Consider the following 18336-nt stretch of genomic DNA (forward strand, 5'->3'; position numbering starts at 1 on the left):
ACTGGCTCATGCGAGGAAGCATGTGTGGTACATATGGTGCGTGCGGGGCAAGGCTAATCCCGGAGGATGATTTGATTTTTGGAACGCACCTGTGAGCGACATTACGGAGAATTCAAGGACGCGCAGGTTGACGTCGAGATTCCAGGCGTGCGTACCTACTCAATGGTCGATCGGATGACTATTAAAGCTAAATAGATTCGGCTCTGCGTTGGCACCCGCCGGTGCGGCTCCGGGTAGGTCGCTAGCCAACGCTTTTCACCATGATGCCCAAGACGCGGCCCGCACTCGAATATTTCAGTGCCGCTGCGCAGCAAAGGGAGCTCATTTGAACACATTAGGTATAACACTGGAAGAGCGCAACGCGTGGGTATTTACGTACAAGACATGCCGGTATGTGGGTCACCGCGTCAGCGGGTGCTGAGATACTAGATGCGAGATTGGGATTAACAAAGGTCTTGTTTAAACTTGTATCTGAGCCCCCCGTGGGAGGATCTACCCTTCAGAAGGGGGATTTGCCCACGTCCAGCTGTGAGCCTAGACGCAATCTTTCGTAAAAGAAGGTCAGACATGGGGTAGCTGGGAGATCTGGCAGTCAACACATGCCCTGGTGAGAAGAACGAACCTGTTGATCAACAATCTAACCGAGCGCCATGGGGGAGAGATCGAGCGCTGGTGAGCCGGGGTGACGTCGAGGACAGGGAACGAAGGCCCGGGTCCAGACGGCAACCGAGCGTGTGTAAGTCACATATCACGTGACCCGTGACCCTGGTGCTTCCTAGGGAACGTCCATCGTCCCATGACTTGCTCCCAACCCCTTCGTTCACTCAGACCCGGCGAAGAACCGAGACCCACAAGCTTTGAGGTCGGTGTATGCATTTTTAAAACACCTCTTTGGCCATGTCGCGTGGACATGCATGGTCGACTCTGCATTACGGCTCTTGCAGTGAGTGACGTGTTCCGATCCTTACTTCTAACGGGTGTGCGGCTAGGATGCTACGCTCTCTTGTCGCCTTAAACCATCGCTCTGACTCGGTGTGCGAATGTTAGTCGCGCTCTGCTCCCCATTTTCGGCCAGGGGAACGGTACAACACCAAACATTGTCCAAGGTCGAGGGTCAAAAGTGAGTGGTACTCCCTCGACTTTCAGCTATGACTCGTGCCCCCCTCCAGCATGCTGACTGACTCAGACTCTTACTCGTCCGGGGAACCGCAGGCAGGCAACCCAGGCCTTGAGCCCACCGACCGCGCGTGGGCAACGGAGCTCCGTGCGGCCCTGAGCGAGCTCCGCGATGCTGTCAGAGAAAAGCTGCGTGATCTACCACTGTGTCGACAGCATGCGTGTGCGGCGAGTTGCGACCTACTTTAGCTTGATCAAGCACTCACCCTTTTCTAGACTTATGGATGTGCCGTGAGCCACCCTGCCTGACTTCGCCGCTCTCAAGCCTCGAGGCCGCGTGCGACCTGGCGTCCCGTGGCGGAGGCGGGCCTCGCGGCACCGGCCGAACAGCCGGACACGTCCAAGTTGCGCCCTCGACCTCGACGTCGAAGCTTGCGGGCTGTCGGAATCCGTCCAGATCGGACTCTTCTTCGGGAGAGACGAGGCCACCCCATCCGCGCGCAGCTGCAGAAGCTCAACGTATCTACGGTCCGCACCCGCTCCGCCGCGCTCGCCACTGACGACGCGGCACGCAGGCAGGCCCCTCGATCCGCAGCCACGCGGACGCCTCGCGCGACCAAGCCGTCTTTTGCTCCTTCGTGCTCATCTTGCCCGCCGCATCCAAGGCGACACGCTCGTCGTGCGCGAGCGCGACAGCGAGCGGACGCCCGACGTGCTCGCGTCCACGACGCCCTCCGCCCTCCGCGCCGTGTACCTCGCGCACTTCCAGCTCAAAGACGTCAAGCGCGAGATGCTCCTCACGCATGCCGGGTACCGCGTCACACACGCTCGCGTTCGCTGAGAAGCTCCCGTCGCCGCGGCTCAACGCCATCCACACGCCCGTACGCGCCTCATCCCGGCCTCCGGCACCTCCACGCCCTTCCGCCGGGCTCGTTCGACACCGAAGATGGACGACAAGACGCTCGCGCAGCTCGCGGGGCGCGGACACCGAGTCCGCGCTCCACGCCGTTCTCGAGGACTCGCACGGAGGCCGCGCCGTGCCCGCACATGGTCAAGTTCGTGAGCTGCTGCGCGTGGTGACCGGTTGACCCCCGCCGGTGTGGGCGCTTTGGCGGGGGTGCTCGTCAACCCGGACCCGGACGTTTGGGCGCGTTCCCACCGGACGAGCGCCCGTGCGGTTTGCATGTGGTGGACCAGTGGGCGACGTCATTAAGACTACCCGTGTTGGACGTCTGAGGGCCGTGTACCAGCGGATCTTTATACTCGTCGCCGTGGGGGGCCCTTGGGAGACCTTGCGAGGGGGTATGGTCGATGGAGACGGCTGAAGCCTGAGGGCGTGTGTAGACGAAGAAGAGTTGAAAGCACTCAGCAGAAGGTCTGGTCGCCAACTTGCTCTGGTAGCTTGACGTGTTGTACAAATTCGAGTTCTATCCTCGTCTGTGCTTCTTGTGATGTATCCGGCTGAAGAAGTGTCAGTCACTACAGCGACGTGTGCGCTGGGTGGACGTGGATCTGGAGGACGGAGTAAAAGTTTGCGGACGCCGGACGACTTGCGCACCGACCCGCACCACGCCGCCTGTCGCTGTGGAAGCCGCCCGACAATTCTCCGTGGCCACGCGCGATCAGCGCACAGTCTAACCTCCGCATTCTGAATTTCTGAGGGCTTGTGTACGGTGGTGGATCAATGGCAAAGGCGCCGGCCCGGGTTCCTGGTGGGGTGATTAGGCGCCGGTGAACAGTGATCACGCCGTGACTCTGTTCTGCCGCGGGGCCGGAAGTTTACCCCCGTCCACCCCTCCCCCTCTCCTTTCATCCCACTCTGAATCCCTTCATGGACGTGGAAGCTTTTGAGGCATGGATGGAGAAGTTTGGCATCTGCCAAGAAGGTACCATGGTGACCCATTCCAGCGGCAACGGCGTGTCCGTCATCAGCTCTTCTTCTATCGCTCACCCATCGCGAGGCGCGTACTATCCTTCTCACTACACCACCGGCTGTCTCTCTGAAACTACAAAACAGTTGCAACAATTCCCAAGGCTGCCATTCTGTCGGTCCGCACATGCTCGCTCACCTCGCGCATCGCGCGGGTCCCCTACGGCCACGGCGCAACATTGGCCCTCTCTTTCGCACTTTAGTAAGCCGTACTTCACTAGTCGCAGTGGCAAATACTCTACCAGACCTGTTTAAATCCAGTCTAGATGCGATTGGACAAGGGCGCAGCGCAGAGGAGCTAGGGCCTGAGCTTGAAGTACGTATACTTATCCTACACTTCCACGTATATCCTTATGGGCTCACCGTGCCTACAGGCGCTTCCGCCATACCGTACAACGACGAAACTGGCACTACTGTATGTGCTAGGGGAGCGCGCGATCATCGAAACGTGCACAGCGCTATGGCAAGGCATCCACGCGGAAGTGCTTCTCGGTCGACTCTGAAGGTTCGACTCTGCCACCGGTGCGGACGCAAATCTATCATGACTGCCGAGCTACGCTCAAGCAACCCGCCTTTCTGAGAGTACACCCCTCGCCCTGCCTACTGTCGGACACCATAGACGCCTTCGAATCCAAGTATGTCCCCGATTTCCCCAAGTTCTCAGTCCCTCCCCCCGCACGGTTCCCGTCCAACACCCACACGATGTCCACCAGCTGCATCACCCCGTACCGTGCGCCCGCTTCTGCTCCTGAACGCGACCTGCTCGATGTTGCCGCGGTGCGCGGCGCGAAAGTCTAAGGCGCTCGACGCGGCGGACCTCGCGTTCCTGCTTGAGTACTGCGTCCGGCGGCGGGTGGAGGTGGACCCGGCGTGGGTGCCGGACGTGACGCCGGAGCTGGCGGAGCACACGGTTGGGAAGGGTTGGATCGAGCAGGAGCCGTGGTTGGAAGCCACGGCCGCCGCGGGGTTTGTGCTGAGCCGTGAGTCTGCGCGGTCTCGCCGGCCGAGCTTGTTTTTACCTTGGAGCTCTCCAGGGGCTCGCCGTTATGAAACGATGATGGCGATTTATTGACTCGAAGGCATACGTTCTGATCACAACAAGTTAAGTACCACACTCATGCCCTGTGTGCGGTGACGTCACGGAGCACATGGCACATCGCGTGACAACGGACAAGCGCCCTGCGCACTGGTCAACCGGTCATTCCTCCGCCCCTCAGGACTATGGATATCTTCAAGGGCGTCGGTGAGTCAACATAGGATCCGTCCTCTTACTACGCCCAACATATCTGCAGGTTCTTTCAGCCCCTCCGTGCCGCCTTATGTCAGGCAAGCGTGGTGTAAGAACGTCTCCAGACTCAAAGTGTAGCTGCATAACACCTTTTCCAGCGAAAGGAGGAGGCTCCCTGACTACGCAAGACTCAGCGGCCTCCACGACACATTTGTTTGTGGATGCCGACCGGGATCCGTGGGTGCCTCAGTGCGTAACGCGTTCTCGACCATCCAACACCTCGCTTCTGACTGCATATATGCGCGTCCAGATTGCGCTCTCGTTCCGTTGTGGTGCGATCTGCCCTCATTTTTGTGTTTCTCCGTGTGTGATTATAGTCCTTCATAAGGTTTTCGACTGGCGATGGGTCGTCGACTGCACGGACGCCGGCTTCAGGCTCCCGATGTGCTCCTATGTCGTTGATGGTAGGCCGTTCGCGAGTCGCATATCACGTCGCACAGAACGGCTCATTCTTATTGCAGGAAAGACGCAGGACGACGAGCGAGGACGGTCTCCGCGCGCATACATCCAGCCTCAGGGTCACGCACCCACTCCGCCCCGGACGTGTCCGGACGACGACTCTGGCGACACGCTTGTCATGCAAGAACTCCAGGGAGACCAGACGTGGCTGCACGACGCCATGGAGCGCAGCGCACAGCCATCCTCCGACGACCTCAAGGCGACGGATAACACCTTCGCGTTCCTGCGACGCACCCCGCCGCACCCCGCGCCCGCTAAAGCGAACTCGGACGTGGCGCAGAGCCTCGGCATCCGGTGCGTTCCTCCACGCACAAGATGGCGCGCGGCTGACGACCGTGCCGCAGCTCCCTCCAAGGCCGCCTCGCCAGGCACCCCGTCGTGCCGATGTTCGACGCGTGGGACATGCTGGCCGACGTGTCCGTCCGCCGATCGGGCGCGTTCGTGCGCGGGGCAGAGCATCGCGGGGGACGCTTCGACTGCTGCTACATCGACGAAGACGCGTAGGCTTCACCCGGGGTTTGTACTCTCTACATTTACATGGCGCGAGACGTCCCAACTCCCGCTACATGCGGAGCTTCACCGGTGGCCAATGACGTTCAGCGGGGTGTACGGCGCCTCGAGAGCCTCGATCTCCTCTTCGGTGAGCCTCACGTCGAGCGCGCCTGGGTCGCGGCAGCACGTCAGAAGCGCTGCGAGACGTCGTAAGCCGTGTTGGCGACGCACCGAGGATGTCCTCCAGGTTCGCGAGGCTCGTCGTCCCGACGATCGGCGCGGTGACGTGCGGCTTCGAGAGCATCCACGCGAGCGAGATCCGCGCCATGCTCACGCCCTTGGCCTTCGCGAGCTCTTCGACCCTGCGCGCGCAAATCAAGAAGGGTCAGTCGTGAGGGCTGGGGAGGGATGCGACTGAAGGCACAGACCTTCCGACGACCTCCCTGACGAAGGGGAACTTGCTGTACGCTGTCACCCTGGGGAAAACCCGTCCGTGTGAGCTTGTGAGAGCACGGGGGACGTGGGTGCAACGCACTCGTCCGTCTTGGAGCGCGTCGTCTCGGCGGTGCCGACCGGATGCGTCAGCACCCCGCGCGCGAGCGGGGACCACGGCGTCGATCCCACCCCGAACATCTGGCAGGTGGAAGTGTGAGACGAGAGTTGGCGCGAGCGATCGCCGGAACGGAGAAGGCGAACCTTCAGCGTCGGGTACATCTCGCGCTCTTCCTCGCGGTAGAGCAGGTTGTAGTGGTTCTCCATCGAGATGAAGGGCGTGAGGTTGTGCGTGATCGCGTAGTCTGCGGGTAAGCCAAAGGGTGAGATGGGACGCCGTGGCGAGAGTAAGACGAAAGGCGCACTCTGCATGGCGTGAACTGCGACGGTAATTTAGTGAGTAAGGTGCGAAAAGGGACATGAGGAAGCTTGCATTGGTACGCCCAGCACGAGCTCATTCCGAGGTAGCGAACCCAGCCGGTTTTGACCACGTCGTGTAGGGCCTCCATCTACAGGATGCCGTCAGCGCATGTTCTCATCAGCAGCGGAAGACACCCACCGTCTCCGAGATGGGCGTTTCGGGATCGAAGCGGTGGACTGGAGGTGCCGTGTACGGTCAATCGCTGAAGATGGGACGACTGTCCTTGGACAGTCGACTCACCCTGAAGGACGTCGATGTAATCAACCTGAAGGCGCTTCAAGCAGGATTGTACGGCGTCGAAGATGTGCTGGCGGCGCGGTCTTTTAGCACGGCTTGCGAAGAGACAATGACGACGAACTAACCTTGCGGCTTAGACCCTTCTGGTTGATGAACCCGAGCTCTTGATAATCTTTGACATCGCCGGGGTACAACGTGATGTCCTTCAGAACCGGGGCGAAGATCTGGTTGTCGTTGAGGGGATGGTTTGTATGAGACGAACGATATGAACCATACCTTGGTCATGATGACGAGCTCATCGCGGGGAAGGTTGTACTCCTTGATGGCCTTACCCAAGACCGTCTCCGAGAGGCCGTTCGAGTAGATCTGCACCAGGTGTAAGTGAGTGCATTGAGAGAGGAAAGGAGCGCACATTAGCCGTGTCGAACGTGGTGATGCCATGGTCGAAGCTGGATATTCGTAGAAAGCCGTCAGCGCGGACTGTCGAAACAGAAAAGACGCACTCACGCGAACTTGATGTGCTTCATCGATTCCTCCTCCGGCAGCACCCACGACCGCCACTGAGGCGAGCCGTACGACATGCATCCGAGGATGATTCTTGAGACTTTGAGACCAGAGTTGCCGAGGCGAACTGGTCGAATGACTTTAAGGAGGGACCTTCGACCACTGAGGGGGGGACTCCGGACGCACCGTACTGCATCTTCGGAGACATGGTGGAAGTAAGAGAGTGAGCGGCGGCGAACTTTAGAGAGAGTTGGCGCGAAGAGAATGAGTAGCAAGAGAGTAAGAGATTCTGAGTATTGGTGGTGTACTCGGAGGCCTTTTAAGCTGTTTGCAGGTTCCGCGTTTGTTTCAAGTTTGTGTATTTATCCCCTGGCCCCGAGGGGGCCGGAGGTCCCGACCCACTGAGGGTCCGACTGACTGCGCGACAAGGGCTCGTCTAGCCAATCACTGTGTCCATGGCCCTGGGGCTCTATGACTGTTTTCTCAGAGAGAATCATCTGGTCTGAGTGGACGTAAAGGAGCGCTCACTTGAGACGATATCGCCGCCGCACTAGACGTGCATGCCACATTGCACGTCGACCGATGATCAGCGCGCTCAGTGAGACGAACGAGTAGAAACCACCTGCTAATAACACAGTGCGAGAACTGGATATGAGGCCATGAAGCGAAATCACCAAGCCTCTCTGTGCGTTTAACTATGTAGCTCAAGGGTGTGAGGGAAAGGCATGTCGACAGGCGCAGCACGCGCTGGTGACGTGACGGCAGGCCCAGACTGTGATGACGTCATTCGGTCCAGACCTTTCGGATATAAGCGCTCGACCCTCCTGAACTCCGAGCGCTGCCTTGAACGGCCTCGGTCAAGTTTCAACGTTCCAACGTCAACCCGGCCTCTATAGACCGTGTGCAGCTGGGGCACGCACGTCCAAGACTGCCAAATAGCCATCCATGTATTACATCATGCAACATGGTATCTTCCTCCTGCTCCCTCCCTCATCTTCGTCTTCGAACACTACGTCTAATGGCTCAGGGGACTCGCAATACGGGACACCCATCTGGTCTTTTTCCATCCGTCAGCATATGAAGAAGCCACTAAAGCCGATAGTACGGACCGTACTTGCGGTCCTCATGCCGGAATCGGTGTGCCTGTGTTTCTGTATGCTCTGCACCCTCCTTTTCGTCTGCGATGAGTTCGACGAATGTGTCCGGGAATTTCTCCACGACGACGCCTTGGGCTAGATGCGTTTGTCACTTCGAATGCATTCCTCACGGCCTCCAGTAACTCCTCTCACCTTCACTTCGAACGTCTAGACCGATGACTGAGGGCATGATATATGATGGGTATCGCGCAGTTGAGGATCGAGTGCAAGATGCTGCCCGCCAAAGAGGACAGTTTATATAGACAAACACTCCAGGCCCACGACACGGCACATCAGAAGCAGTGTTTTGTGCCTCCTTCGTGAGCGTGCAAAGCGATTTTTTCGGCCACCTTCACTGGGGCGTCGTGTGAATTAGAAGCTCGATCGGAACAAGAATGGCGAGAAGCAACACAAAGGCCCACTCTTTCCGTTTCACATGAATAAAAGGAACAAGAGCAACGTGTATCGTCGCCAGACCATTTCTGGGTTCAGATGACAAGAGCTGGCATGATAAAAACAACAACACAAATATAGGCGAATGCAAGCACCGATTACCGATGCATAGGATTCCCCCAGGGTCACCTACCGTCCACGCTGCACAGGGCGACGCCACTCGGGCCTGCGCTGGCTCAGTCGCCTTCCGCGTCTTCGTCACGGTTTCTCTCCCCGTGCTCTGGGCAGCCGCCGCAGCCGCTTCCAGGGCTCGTAAGGGTCGGGGACGGCTCTCCAACAGAACGCACAACCACGCCAGATGCGTGCCCTGTGCGCAGCCTCACCGATAAACGTCCCAACTTGATCGTCAGCAACGGAGCCGGTGCGAAGAAAGTGTTGAAGCGCGAGCGTCACGGGTCGAGAGAGATAATCAATGAAAGAGAAGCGGGTAGAATACATGGTGGTAGAAGTGTCTGCGGCTACAGGAACGACTCGTCGGTGGACGAGTCTGTAGATAAGGTTCAGAGTCCGACCGGAGAAGCCCGTAGTACGAGGCGCTCTACTTTATATAAACAGAAAGGTCTGTGCGAGTCTGACATCCGTGACGGGATCAGCTGGGAGTCCGTCCAGACGGCGTGCTGGCGCGGACGCGGGTGCGGGTGGAAGAGCAGCTGTGGGTGCGGGAAGAGTGGCGGCGGCGGCGGGAGGCTGGGTGCACGCGGCGGAGGCGGGTGCGAGTGCCGGCGGGTGCCATTTTGCTTCAATAGCCCACACGCGTGGCCAACGAAAGAGAATGTGCGATTAAGACATACATATTAGACAGTACGATGAGATAGATATACAAGTGCTCTAAGTCCAGTCCGATCCCGAGGCCAGAGCAAGGGCCAGCCTTCAAGAGGTCTCGTTCGGGTATCTCTTGATGTACCTGAGGTGAGCCACGAACACGGAGTTCTCCACACGCTCCAGCCCGTGCAGCCACACGCGGTAGAACGCGTCGGGCCTGAGCACCCAAGGCGAGTCGGCGGGCCCGTGGGGATCCGGCAAATAATAGTGCTTCTGCACGGAGGCGAGACGTTGGCAACGCGCGACGCAGAACAACAGGAGCACGCACCTCGACGAACGTCTGGAACACGCGCGCGACGGTCATCGCGAACCGCGCCTTGGTGCATTTCGAGTCGAACTTGACCCACTCCTCGTAGTGGAAGAACCCGGCGTCCTCGCCCGGGATCGGCCACTGCCACCGTCGCCCGTCAGCCCGCGCGCCCGCGCCGCACAAAGAAAGAGAGGACGCGCACCTCGAACCGGACCCGGACGCGCTTCAGGAGCACCTGGCGCATGAGCTCTTTCACGCGCTCCCGCCCGTCCGCCATGTGCTTCGCGACCTCCTCCTCCGTCGCGTTCGCGAGCGCGTACATCGGCATCCCGTACCGCCGCACCGAGCGCGACCCGATCCTGAACGCGAACTGGACGCGCTGGCCATGGCCTGCGAGGATGCGCGTCTGCGTGCGCGTCACGGGCCCACGGAAGACGGAACCCTCACCGCCGCCGCGGTCGCGGTTCTGCGGCTTCCTGCTCTTCCGCGACTTCCCGCTCTTCCGTGACTTCCAGCTCTTCCGCGGCTTCTCGCTCTTCTGCGCCGTCCCGTGGCGCGGGACGGGGCGGAGGAGGCGGAGCTCGTCGCGGGTGGTGACGAGCGCGCCCTGGAAGGTGGCGAAGAGCCGGGCGTCGTCTGCGGGGCCCCAGACGCTGTGGCCGGAGGCGCATTCCTTCATCGGGCGGGACATCTCGTTTGGCGGGAGCGGGGGGAGCGGGATGCGGGGAGCGGGGCCGGGGCTAGGGGGTGGCGGGCTGAGGGAACGGTGGTAGATGTGGTGGGCGTGTGTGGGCGGTTCGAAGAAAGGGTGGTGGACCGCGTTCATCGGGTAGGGGACTGAGGTAATGGAAGCAGAGAAGACGGGACGAGATATAGGTTATGGTGAGACAGTGGTCGCCGCGAGGAGGACAAAGCGATGGTGACATCTGGATAGTGGTCACTGTCGAAGGACAGAGCGTGTTGTGGCCAAAGCTAAAACTCTGCAGGATCAGTGGCACGCCTCTCAAAACCACGGTTCGGGCATCGTTGTCCTCAGCAAATCGGTAGGTGGATTCGATACCGGAATGAAGGTTGCTGGACGTCCAGATTTGGAGAGGCAGCAGCGCATGCGGAATCAAAAGTGCTCTCCTTGGGGACGACGGACGCGAAGCGGAGAGGACACAAAACAGCATAAAAGAAGCTGAAAACCAGTGTTTTTGCTGTCGAGTTCAGATAGGAGGAGGCAAATGCGAGGTCGAAGAAGTCACGGTCAACATGGTCGAGGAAGCCGGAGCGACGACGTTAACGTACGCCGATTACGTAAGTACGTTCGGTCGCCTGGTTCGAATCCGACTTGTGCACGTTTGGTTCTTCGAGGGTTGGGCTCCTGGATTTGCGGTTCGAGATGGTCGGGTAGGGCTAAATAGAGCGTAAATCTGGGACACCCCTTTCGTGTCGCATAAAACGGACGGTCAGATAATGCGTGGGCTGGTAGAGAGATAATGGAAGGGGAGTCAGCGCGGTGCCCAGGCTCGGCAAGGCCCGGCACTCTTCAAGTCACTAGGCATTCCGTAAGTTCGAATCCAGGTCGCCGGGTTTTCTACTGGGCTGTCCGATGTCGCTGAGAAATTTCCATAAACTTGTGGGTACTTGCAGACTACACTCTCAACATCTCCAGGCTTCCTACGAAAGTGGCAAACTCGCGCGCGATCACCTCGTGGAATTTCGACGCGGGATGAAACCTGTCGACGAACAGCGTTCCCTGATCCAAATCCGCCTGCGTGTACCCAAACTGTGCTGGGTCTGTACGTACACGCTCAAACAGGTCGAACGCAGAGAATATCATCACAGTCGCATCCGGGTGTGCCGCGGCGAACGCCTCCAAGTTGGTCTTCAGAGACGCGTTCCAATCCACGAATGCGTCTTGCGTATCTTGATTTTTGTTTCCTACGGGATGCGTGGTGTCAGCAAGCGTAAAACGGCACGCAGTGCGCATCTCCCTTACCACCCGGAAACGTGAAGATCGACGGCATATCGAACAAACAGAAGTTCCTCGCGCCCGATCCGTACAAGGCCGCGAGCGCCTTGACGAGGTCCTCGAAGGCCGGTTGCGCAGAGAGGACCTTCAGCCGCACGTCCCACGTGCAATCGTTGATACCGATCCAGATCGTTACCAACGTGTCGCTCGCCGTCCAGGGAGCCCATTCTGGCTTCGTTCCCGCAGAAGTGAGAAACTCGCGGTGGACCTGACACTTCCTGAGACGAGCAACAGTGTCGCCGCTGACCGCGTAGTTGAGAACACGCAAGGGCGACGCTCGACGATGCTTGTTAAGATGGCCGACCCAGTTGGGCTCGTAGGTGACTTGATTGGCCGCGTCGACGACCTCGCAGGAGGTGATCCCGGGGAAGGGTATCCCAAGGGGTTCATCGTCTGAGGGAGGCGGGTCCCTGGAGGTGAATCCAACTGAGGAGTAAGAGTCCCCGCTGTGTAGTATCAGCTTCAAGTGGACCCTGAAGTGAGAAAGGAAGAGACGAACAACACGATGAAGTATTTGATCGCGTCGAACCCGGGCCATGACTGAGAGACGGCGAGAGCCTGAGACCGCATTGCAGCAGTGCGGAGTGAAGTATAACGGTACCTTTGCTATCGGTATCGACTGCGCACGGCGCGGCGGTGTGGATGAGAGACGAAAGCGCTTGTGAATCGTGACGCGTAGGAAGTGACAAAGCGCAACAGTCACAGGTCAGAGTGACAGTCGCGTTCGTGACATATCACTGAAATGACTGCTTGTTGTCTCCTGAGACAAATCGTTGTGTTGGCCCGAGAGCAGTCTTGTCTGACATCCACTTCCAACCTTTTGTCGACGTCTCGACGTTGTGGTCCAAAATGACGCTCGGTTGTCATGAGTTTTTGTACGCCATTTAGTTGCCGCGCGTTGCCTCCGACCACTATCTCCCCCCTCTGCGATACTCCTCTCCACACCCGCATCCACTCTCGACATGGCCGGCATTGGCTCAACATGCACCTGTAAGACGTGCTACGAAGGATGGCTCTCACCACGGATGAGGGAGCGACTGGAATGTGAGTGTACGTCATTATCTCGCGCGCCCTCCCACCCATCTCCACTCGCCACAGGCTCCACCGAGTTCCGCTACGAGCTCTCGCTGTCGCTCCTGCGCACTCAAGACGACGTCCAGTCTGACCTGCCCAGCGGCCTCGACATCGACAACGTGACCGTCCACCGCGACGCCGCCTACCTCCCCCCACCCGTGCGCGCGAAGCTCGCCGCGCCCGGCGGCGACGCCATCTACCGCGGCTACGTCGCCGTCTTCAAGACCATCTTCGACCTCATCCGCGACGAAGACGGCAAGCACGCGGCGGGGTTCCCCACCGTCGCGGACGTCGACGCCGACATCGCGGCCGTTGCGGAGGCGACGACAGGGGACGCGCCCGCCGCCACCTCTTCCGAGTCAGCAGAGCCCGCTCGCCCCGCAAGCGCACCGATCGACCCCGTGCACCTCGCGGCGTACCGCGAGGCGGGGGGCAGCGCGCTCCCCGCGCTGGACTGCATCGTCGACCGCGCGCTGGAGGAGCTCTCGCCGCTCGGGCGCGAGTACAGCGTGGAGAGCGAGTACATCGATCAGGTGCTCGGCGGCGCGGACGTGGGCGCGGAGTGTGCGAACGACCTCAACTTTGCGCTCGTGCGGGAGAAGCTCGGGCTGCCGCGGGAGACGGCGGGACCGCAGTTTTGGAAGGGGATGGACGCGAGGGATCCCGAGTCGGACGATGAGAAGGACGGGTAGCAAGGTGGTGGACCGGATGGGGGACGGATGGTGGATGCTTGATTGGCTGGTGTGTTATGCCCTGCTTCTTCTCGCGATTTGGGTGCGTTGTTGAGGATTGAAGACGACACTGTAGACTGTATTCTATCACAAAGTGATGCACTTGCTTACGCTTCGAGCCTCCGAACGTGCTGCGTCTCATTGTGCCCGCACCACGCAAGCTGTAACCAGTGAGTCTTTGTCCATACTTTCGCACTGCAGAACAAGTGCAGCGTCTTCGCGTCGGCCAGGGAATGGCACGAGTCGGGTACGGGTGAACGGAGTACACCCTTATTCGACCCGCGACGTACTGGCAAGGGTAACCGGTAACCCCCCAGAACGTGTTCGTACGAAGAGCCCTTCTGAGATCCTCGACACCGAGGGCCACGCACGGCGACCTTCTCGAGGTGTCTCTCCTCCATAGCGTGTATCGAGGACCCTCCGACGGTCCTCATCGTCCCGTGCATGTGCGAGGTCTTCTCTGTCTCTTCGTCTTCCTTGCCAACCACGCTCTGGCCAGCCTCCCACTCTGACAGTGTGTCGCAGGGTACGGCCTGGCCTCTGTTTGCCGCCAAATGAGTCACCGCCTCTAGATCTCCTTCGAAAGTAGGGCTCCTTTGTTCAAGTCATGCAGTCCGCCCCTTCCGGAGATCATATAACCGTCTACGTTGGCGTTCCGACGAAACTCGTCCGGTATTTGAAAACCTGTCCAATGCTCTTCATGCCCCTTACACACATGTAGGCACGCTTGGGGTTCATGCAAGCCATTTAGATCTTGAGAACTAGTAGATAAGATCTAGATGTAGATAATATCGCGATACGCCGGAAAATAGCGCTGGCGTCTGAATATAACAAATGCAAACAAACCGCAGTGCGGCCGGCGGCCGGCGCGCAGTCATTTTACAACGAACCTCGTCATCGCTGGTCGCTCCGGGTTTGATCTTCGGGAAGACGATACCGCACGACACGAGGCCCTTCGGCAGGGAGGCGACGTGCGAACGGAGTAATCACCGGCGACAAACTGAATAGCCGGGTGTTTTATACTCAAACGTTCCAGACTCTCCGCCATGCGCGTCCAGCGGACGCTCAGAGTGCTCGGGTGGTCCTTCGTACTTCGAGGTCCCAAAGCACAGCGGCTTCCTCACAGCAAACGTCGTCTTTCGTTGGTATTCTGTCCTATGATTCACCAGTGCCTCACCCATGGCATACAGAACACCCTGATAAGTATTCCGGAGATCATGTCGCAACCTGGTATTCTATCTCATGGGAATGCCCTAGCTGCTTTGACAAGGACATGCACAAAACGGCTTACTAAGCTAGAGTGAGTCGCTTCGAACTACATGTCCCTCATGACTTTGTTGGACTTTGATCTCCCACAGAATGCCAGACCTGACACGGGAAATAACCGACGTATGTTCTATACCCGGAGGCGTCGCCCTCCTCGTGGAGCTTTCCGTGTCCGTCGGACGCTCAACTCAATCATGACAACTAGTGCTCACTGCATCCACGGGCCGGCGGCACAGCGCAGGCTTCTCGTGGGAGATAGGTCTGCATATATACGTGTTGAGGTGTGGAGCCAGACTCCATAGCATCTCGCCCAATTTTGTTCACAGTTCTTCCACGATGCTCGACCAACCCGTCTCCCTTCTTTACCTCGTCACTTCCGCCGTGCTCGCTCACCTCGTCTGGCGACTCACGCGCAACTACATCCTTCCTTCCCCTTTCAAAGAACTCTCAGGACCCCCAGCCGGTTCCCTGTGGGCCGGTGAGTAGCAGCTCGTATGTTTGGAGCCCCGCCCTGCCTGATCCTTCTCTGCAGGTCATATGCTACAACTCGTCAACCCCAGTGACGGTTGGCGGTTCTTTGACGATTTAAACAGCACATACGGCACCGCGTCCAAGCTGCGTGGGTTCTTCGGCGTGAGACATCTCGAGCTAGCCTAGTAGGGATACAGCTGATGATGATGTCACTCAGGAAACCTGGCTGCATGTCTACGACCCGAAAGCCCTCCATCACATCTTCGTGAAGGACCAAGACAAGTTCCCCAAGAACAGTCTTCAAAACCAGTAAGCTACAGGTCTGAGCACTCGAAGTCCGTCTTATCACGATCCATGGTTAGGTTTGCCACGCTCCTTCTCGGCAAAGGACTCCTCACGACCGGCGGAGATGTGCATCGCAAGCAGCGCAAGATGCTCAACCCGGTCTTCTCGGGGGCCCACATGCGCGCCCTCACCCCGATCTTCCATAATATCACTAGCAAGGTACATCTTCGCAGGCCGTTCGACGTCTGGGCGCTGAAAATATCCCTTCGCAAAGCTCGTTATAGCCATCAAGTCCCGTGTCGAGGACGGCGCGAAGGAGATGGACGTCCTCGAGTGGATGGGTCGCACTGCGCTCGAGCTCGTCGGACAGGGCGCCTTGGGCCACTCCTTCGACCCCTTGACCGCGGAATCGCAGGACGAGTTCACATCCTGTGTCAAGCTCTTCACGTACGTCTTCACGTCGCGTCTGAGACCATTCTGTTTTGACGTGGCTTTGGTTCACAGCGCTGTCTTGCCGCAGGTTGCCCACCTGCGAATCCTGCTCCCGATCGTGACCCGCCTCGGCCCCGCGTGGTTCCGCCGCCGCCTTCTTAACTTCGTGCCAAGTGCCAAGATCCAGCGCGTCGTGAAGATCGTGGACGTTGTTGATCAGGGTTGCCGGACGCTCATCGAGTCGAAGAAGGCTGCGCTGATGGGCGGAGACGAGGAGCTCGCGACCGCCGTTGGAGAGGGAAAGGATGTCATGAGCGTCCTGCGTCAGTGTTCTCTCAAAGCCCACCCGCATCGTGCATCACTGATGATGGCGACGCACACAGTGAAGGCCAACATGATGGCTCGGGAAGAGGACAAGCTCCCGGACGATGTTCTCCTTGGACAAATGACGTAACCTTTCCTCCCGCGTCAATCGCACTGCGTCGGCAGACGCTGACTGCAGACTTGCCTCCAGGACCTTCATCGTCGCGGGAGTGGACACGACCTCGAACTCCGTCTCGCGCGTTCTCTGGCTGCTTTGCGAGCACACGGACGTCCAGGCGAAATTGCGCGCCGAGGTCCGCGAGGCTCAGGAGACGTACGGTGTCGACATGCCGTACGACCAGGTCATGAATCTGCCGTACCTCGACGCCATCTGCCGCGAGACGCTCCGCCTGTGCGTATCTTTGCTGTCACTTCCGCACGTTTTAATGTCATACTGAGGTTTCCACCTTTGGATAGCTACGCGCCTGTCAATCATTCCATGCGCGCGTGAGTCTGTGTGCCCTGGTTCTCTATCACCTTACTCACGATTCGCTCGTAGGGCCAACGAAGACGTCGTTCTCCCTCTCCAGGATCCCGTTCGGGGAAAGAGCGGGAACATGATCAGTGAGATCGTCGTACCGAAGGGAGCTACCGTGATTTGCAACCTCCGCGCGTGCAACACGAACCCCGCGATCTGGGGCGAGGACGCGAAGGAATGGAAGCCGGAGCGCTGGCTGGACGGACTTCCGAAGACGGTCGACGATGCGCACATCCCCGGCATCTACTCCAACCTGTGAGTGCTCCTCTGCGTCGTGAATGGACGCAAGCTGACATTCGAGGTCCTTAGGATGACGTTCATCAGCGGCAGCCATTCGTGCATGTGCGTACTCCGTCTTCGTCTCGGAACATCCCGCACGCTGACCGGATCTCGACGGCCCCCTCTGCAGCGGCTTCAAGTTCTCTCAACTCGAGATGAGTGCGTCGCGTCCGTCCCTCTGCCACTCGTTCCGTTTTCTGACGCGCTGTTGCGGCAGAGGTCGTTCTGACCGCTCTGATCTCCAACTTCAAGTTCGAGACCTCGAGCATCCCCACTGCGTGGCAGTTTGCGGGCATCGCGTTCCCGGCGCGCGCCGACGACCCGACTCGCACGCCGAAGATGTTCATGAAGGTGTCGATCGCGGATTGAATGCATACCGAATCACTCGCGGAGAGGCACTTGAGTCTCTTTCGGTGTACTCATACGTCGATCGTACGTTTATGGCTCGGGTGTCGGTGCGGAGCTCTTGAATGCATTCCCGTCGGACTGTCTCCAAAGTTCCCGCCACGCGCCTCCAAATATATCCCGCTCATCGTCTATCGTGCTAGAATATCCTCCCATTCGCGGGCTATGCAGTTGCGCTTTCAGCGGCCCCGTGCGTCGTCGCTACTTCCACACCGTCTCACAGGTTCAGTGAATCCCACATAATTACCATGCCGTAAATTGGTATGATGCTTCTCGGGGGGGAAGCTTCTGGAGTAGCTTCCCAGGCCTCTAGATGCAGCTCAAAACGGCGCTGACATCCATCCAGTCGTTTGTCGGTTTACCCCTACGTCACGGTCTAACCTCAAAGGACCAGGCCTCCGAGCGCCAAATGTGGCCGAGCGGATCGGGATCTCGGAGCCAGCGGTAAGCGCCCTCAATCCCCGCTTGAGCACTTGTGTCCATGTCGTCAAGAGTACGGTGGGCGAGATGGAGTCATGTCCCCATGGCCTCATTCACTCTCATGTCTTCCTTCCGCTCCCCACGCTCTGCCTCTACTACGATCTTTGCACCATGACTAGTGACTGCCTATGCTCGCCTCTCTGCGCAGGAACCTCTCTTCGGCCAGACGGTGACCCTCGCGGACCAGCACCAGCGCGCGCTCGCCAAGGCGCGGCGCACGCTCGACCGCAAGCGCACGAGCACAGAGCTCGAGCAGTACGTAGGAGAAGAAGTTCATTATGGAGTCATTAGGAAGGGTGTAAAGTCCGGCGAGATGGTGCGTATCGTCGTGTCCCGCCCTCATCATTGTGCAGCACTAAAACATGCTCGAAAGGCGGGGCCAGGTTACGACGCACCGTCGGCTGCTTGCACCAGTGCGCAGGGCGTGGAGGGGTTGTGCACTGCGGGGGCACATG

At 59.0% G+C, this 18336-nt stretch overlaps 7 protein-coding genes across 7 annotated transcripts; 4 read left to right on the forward strand and 3 right to left on the reverse strand.

Annotated features, from left to right (window-relative positions):
• Positions 1-392: 392 nt before the first annotated feature.
• BXZ73DRAFT_79436 (uncharacterized protein) lies at positions 393-1957 on the forward strand (the record flags this gene model as incomplete). The annotated part of the gene is made up of 8 exons (XM_048023085.1): positions 393-528; positions 593-736; positions 829-943; positions 1048-1120; positions 1213-1337; positions 1393-1407; positions 1442-1644; positions 1692-1957. The coding sequence occupies 8 exons, from the start codon at positions 393-395 to the stop codon at positions 1955-1957; spliced, it is 1077 nt and encodes a 358-aa protein (XP_047875406.1).
• A 990-nt stretch (positions 1958-2947) lies between these two features.
• On the forward strand, positions 2948-4645 carry BXZ73DRAFT_79437 (uncharacterized protein; the record flags this gene model as incomplete). The annotated part of the gene is made up of 8 exons (XM_048023086.1): positions 2948-3248; positions 3274-3362; positions 3473-3823; positions 3846-4026; positions 4154-4289; positions 4349-4383; positions 4433-4523; positions 4585-4645. 8 exons carry the CDS (start codon positions 2948-2950, stop codon positions 4643-4645), a joined length of 1245 nt encoding a protein of 414 aa, XP_047875407.1.
• Positions 4646-5369: 724 nt separating this feature from the next.
• Positions 5370-7147, reverse strand: BXZ73DRAFT_91421 (Aldo/keto reductase; the record flags this gene model as incomplete). The annotated part of the gene is made up of 12 exons (XM_048025967.1): positions 5370-5455; positions 5517-5647; positions 5821-5918; positions 5982-6141; positions 6219-6286; positions 6337-6374; positions 6439-6505; positions 6561-6598; positions 6648-6801; positions 6848-6884; positions 6943-7066; positions 7126-7147. The coding sequence occupies 12 exons, from the start codon at positions 7145-7147 to the stop codon at positions 5370-5372; spliced, it is 1023 nt and encodes a 340-aa protein (XP_047875408.1).
• Positions 7148-9398: 2251 nt separating this feature from the next.
• BXZ73DRAFT_50887 (uncharacterized protein) lies at positions 9399-10279 on the reverse strand (the record flags this gene model as incomplete). The annotated part of the gene is made up of 4 exons (XM_048020524.1): positions 9399-9563; positions 9619-9741; positions 9803-10072; positions 10163-10279. 4 exons carry the CDS (start codon positions 10277-10279, stop codon positions 9399-9401), a joined length of 675 nt encoding a protein of 224 aa, XP_047875409.1.
• Positions 10280-11236: 957 nt separating this feature from the next.
• On the reverse strand, positions 11237-12187 carry BXZ73DRAFT_50834 (uncharacterized protein; the record flags this gene model as incomplete). Its single annotated transcript, XM_048020513.1, has 3 exons — positions 11237-11526; positions 11585-12063; positions 12117-12187. 3 exons carry the CDS (start codon positions 12185-12187, stop codon positions 11237-11239), a joined length of 840 nt encoding a protein of 279 aa, XP_047875410.1.
• Positions 12188-12579: 392 nt separating this feature from the next.
• On the forward strand, positions 12580-13383 carry BXZ73DRAFT_50835 (uncharacterized protein; the record flags this gene model as incomplete). Its single annotated transcript, XM_048020514.1, has 3 exons — positions 12580-12661; positions 12716-13002; positions 13060-13383. 3 exons carry the CDS (start codon positions 12580-12582, stop codon positions 13381-13383), a joined length of 693 nt encoding a protein of 230 aa, XP_047875411.1.
• A 1641-nt stretch (positions 13384-15024) lies between these two features.
• On the forward strand, positions 15025-17365 carry BXZ73DRAFT_50880 (cytochrome P450; the record flags this gene model as incomplete). The annotated part of the gene is made up of 13 exons (XM_048020522.1): positions 15025-15166; positions 15221-15321; positions 15377-15468; positions 15522-15663; positions 15719-15891; positions 15949-16199; positions 16260-16326; positions 16391-16591; positions 16657-16686; positions 16739-16972; positions 17027-17059; positions 17127-17155; positions 17214-17365. The coding sequence occupies 13 exons, from the start codon at positions 15025-15027 to the stop codon at positions 17363-17365; spliced, it is 1647 nt and encodes a 548-aa protein (XP_047875412.1).
• Positions 17366-18336: the final 971 nt, after the last annotated feature.

This window comes from Epithele typhae, assembly GCF_022376455.1.
Source record: "Epithele typhae strain CBS 203.58 chromosome Unknown BXZ73scaffold_44, whole genome shotgun sequence".
Lineage (NCBI taxonomy): Eukaryota > Fungi > Basidiomycota > Agaricomycetes > Polyporales > Epitheliaceae > Epithele > Epithele typhae.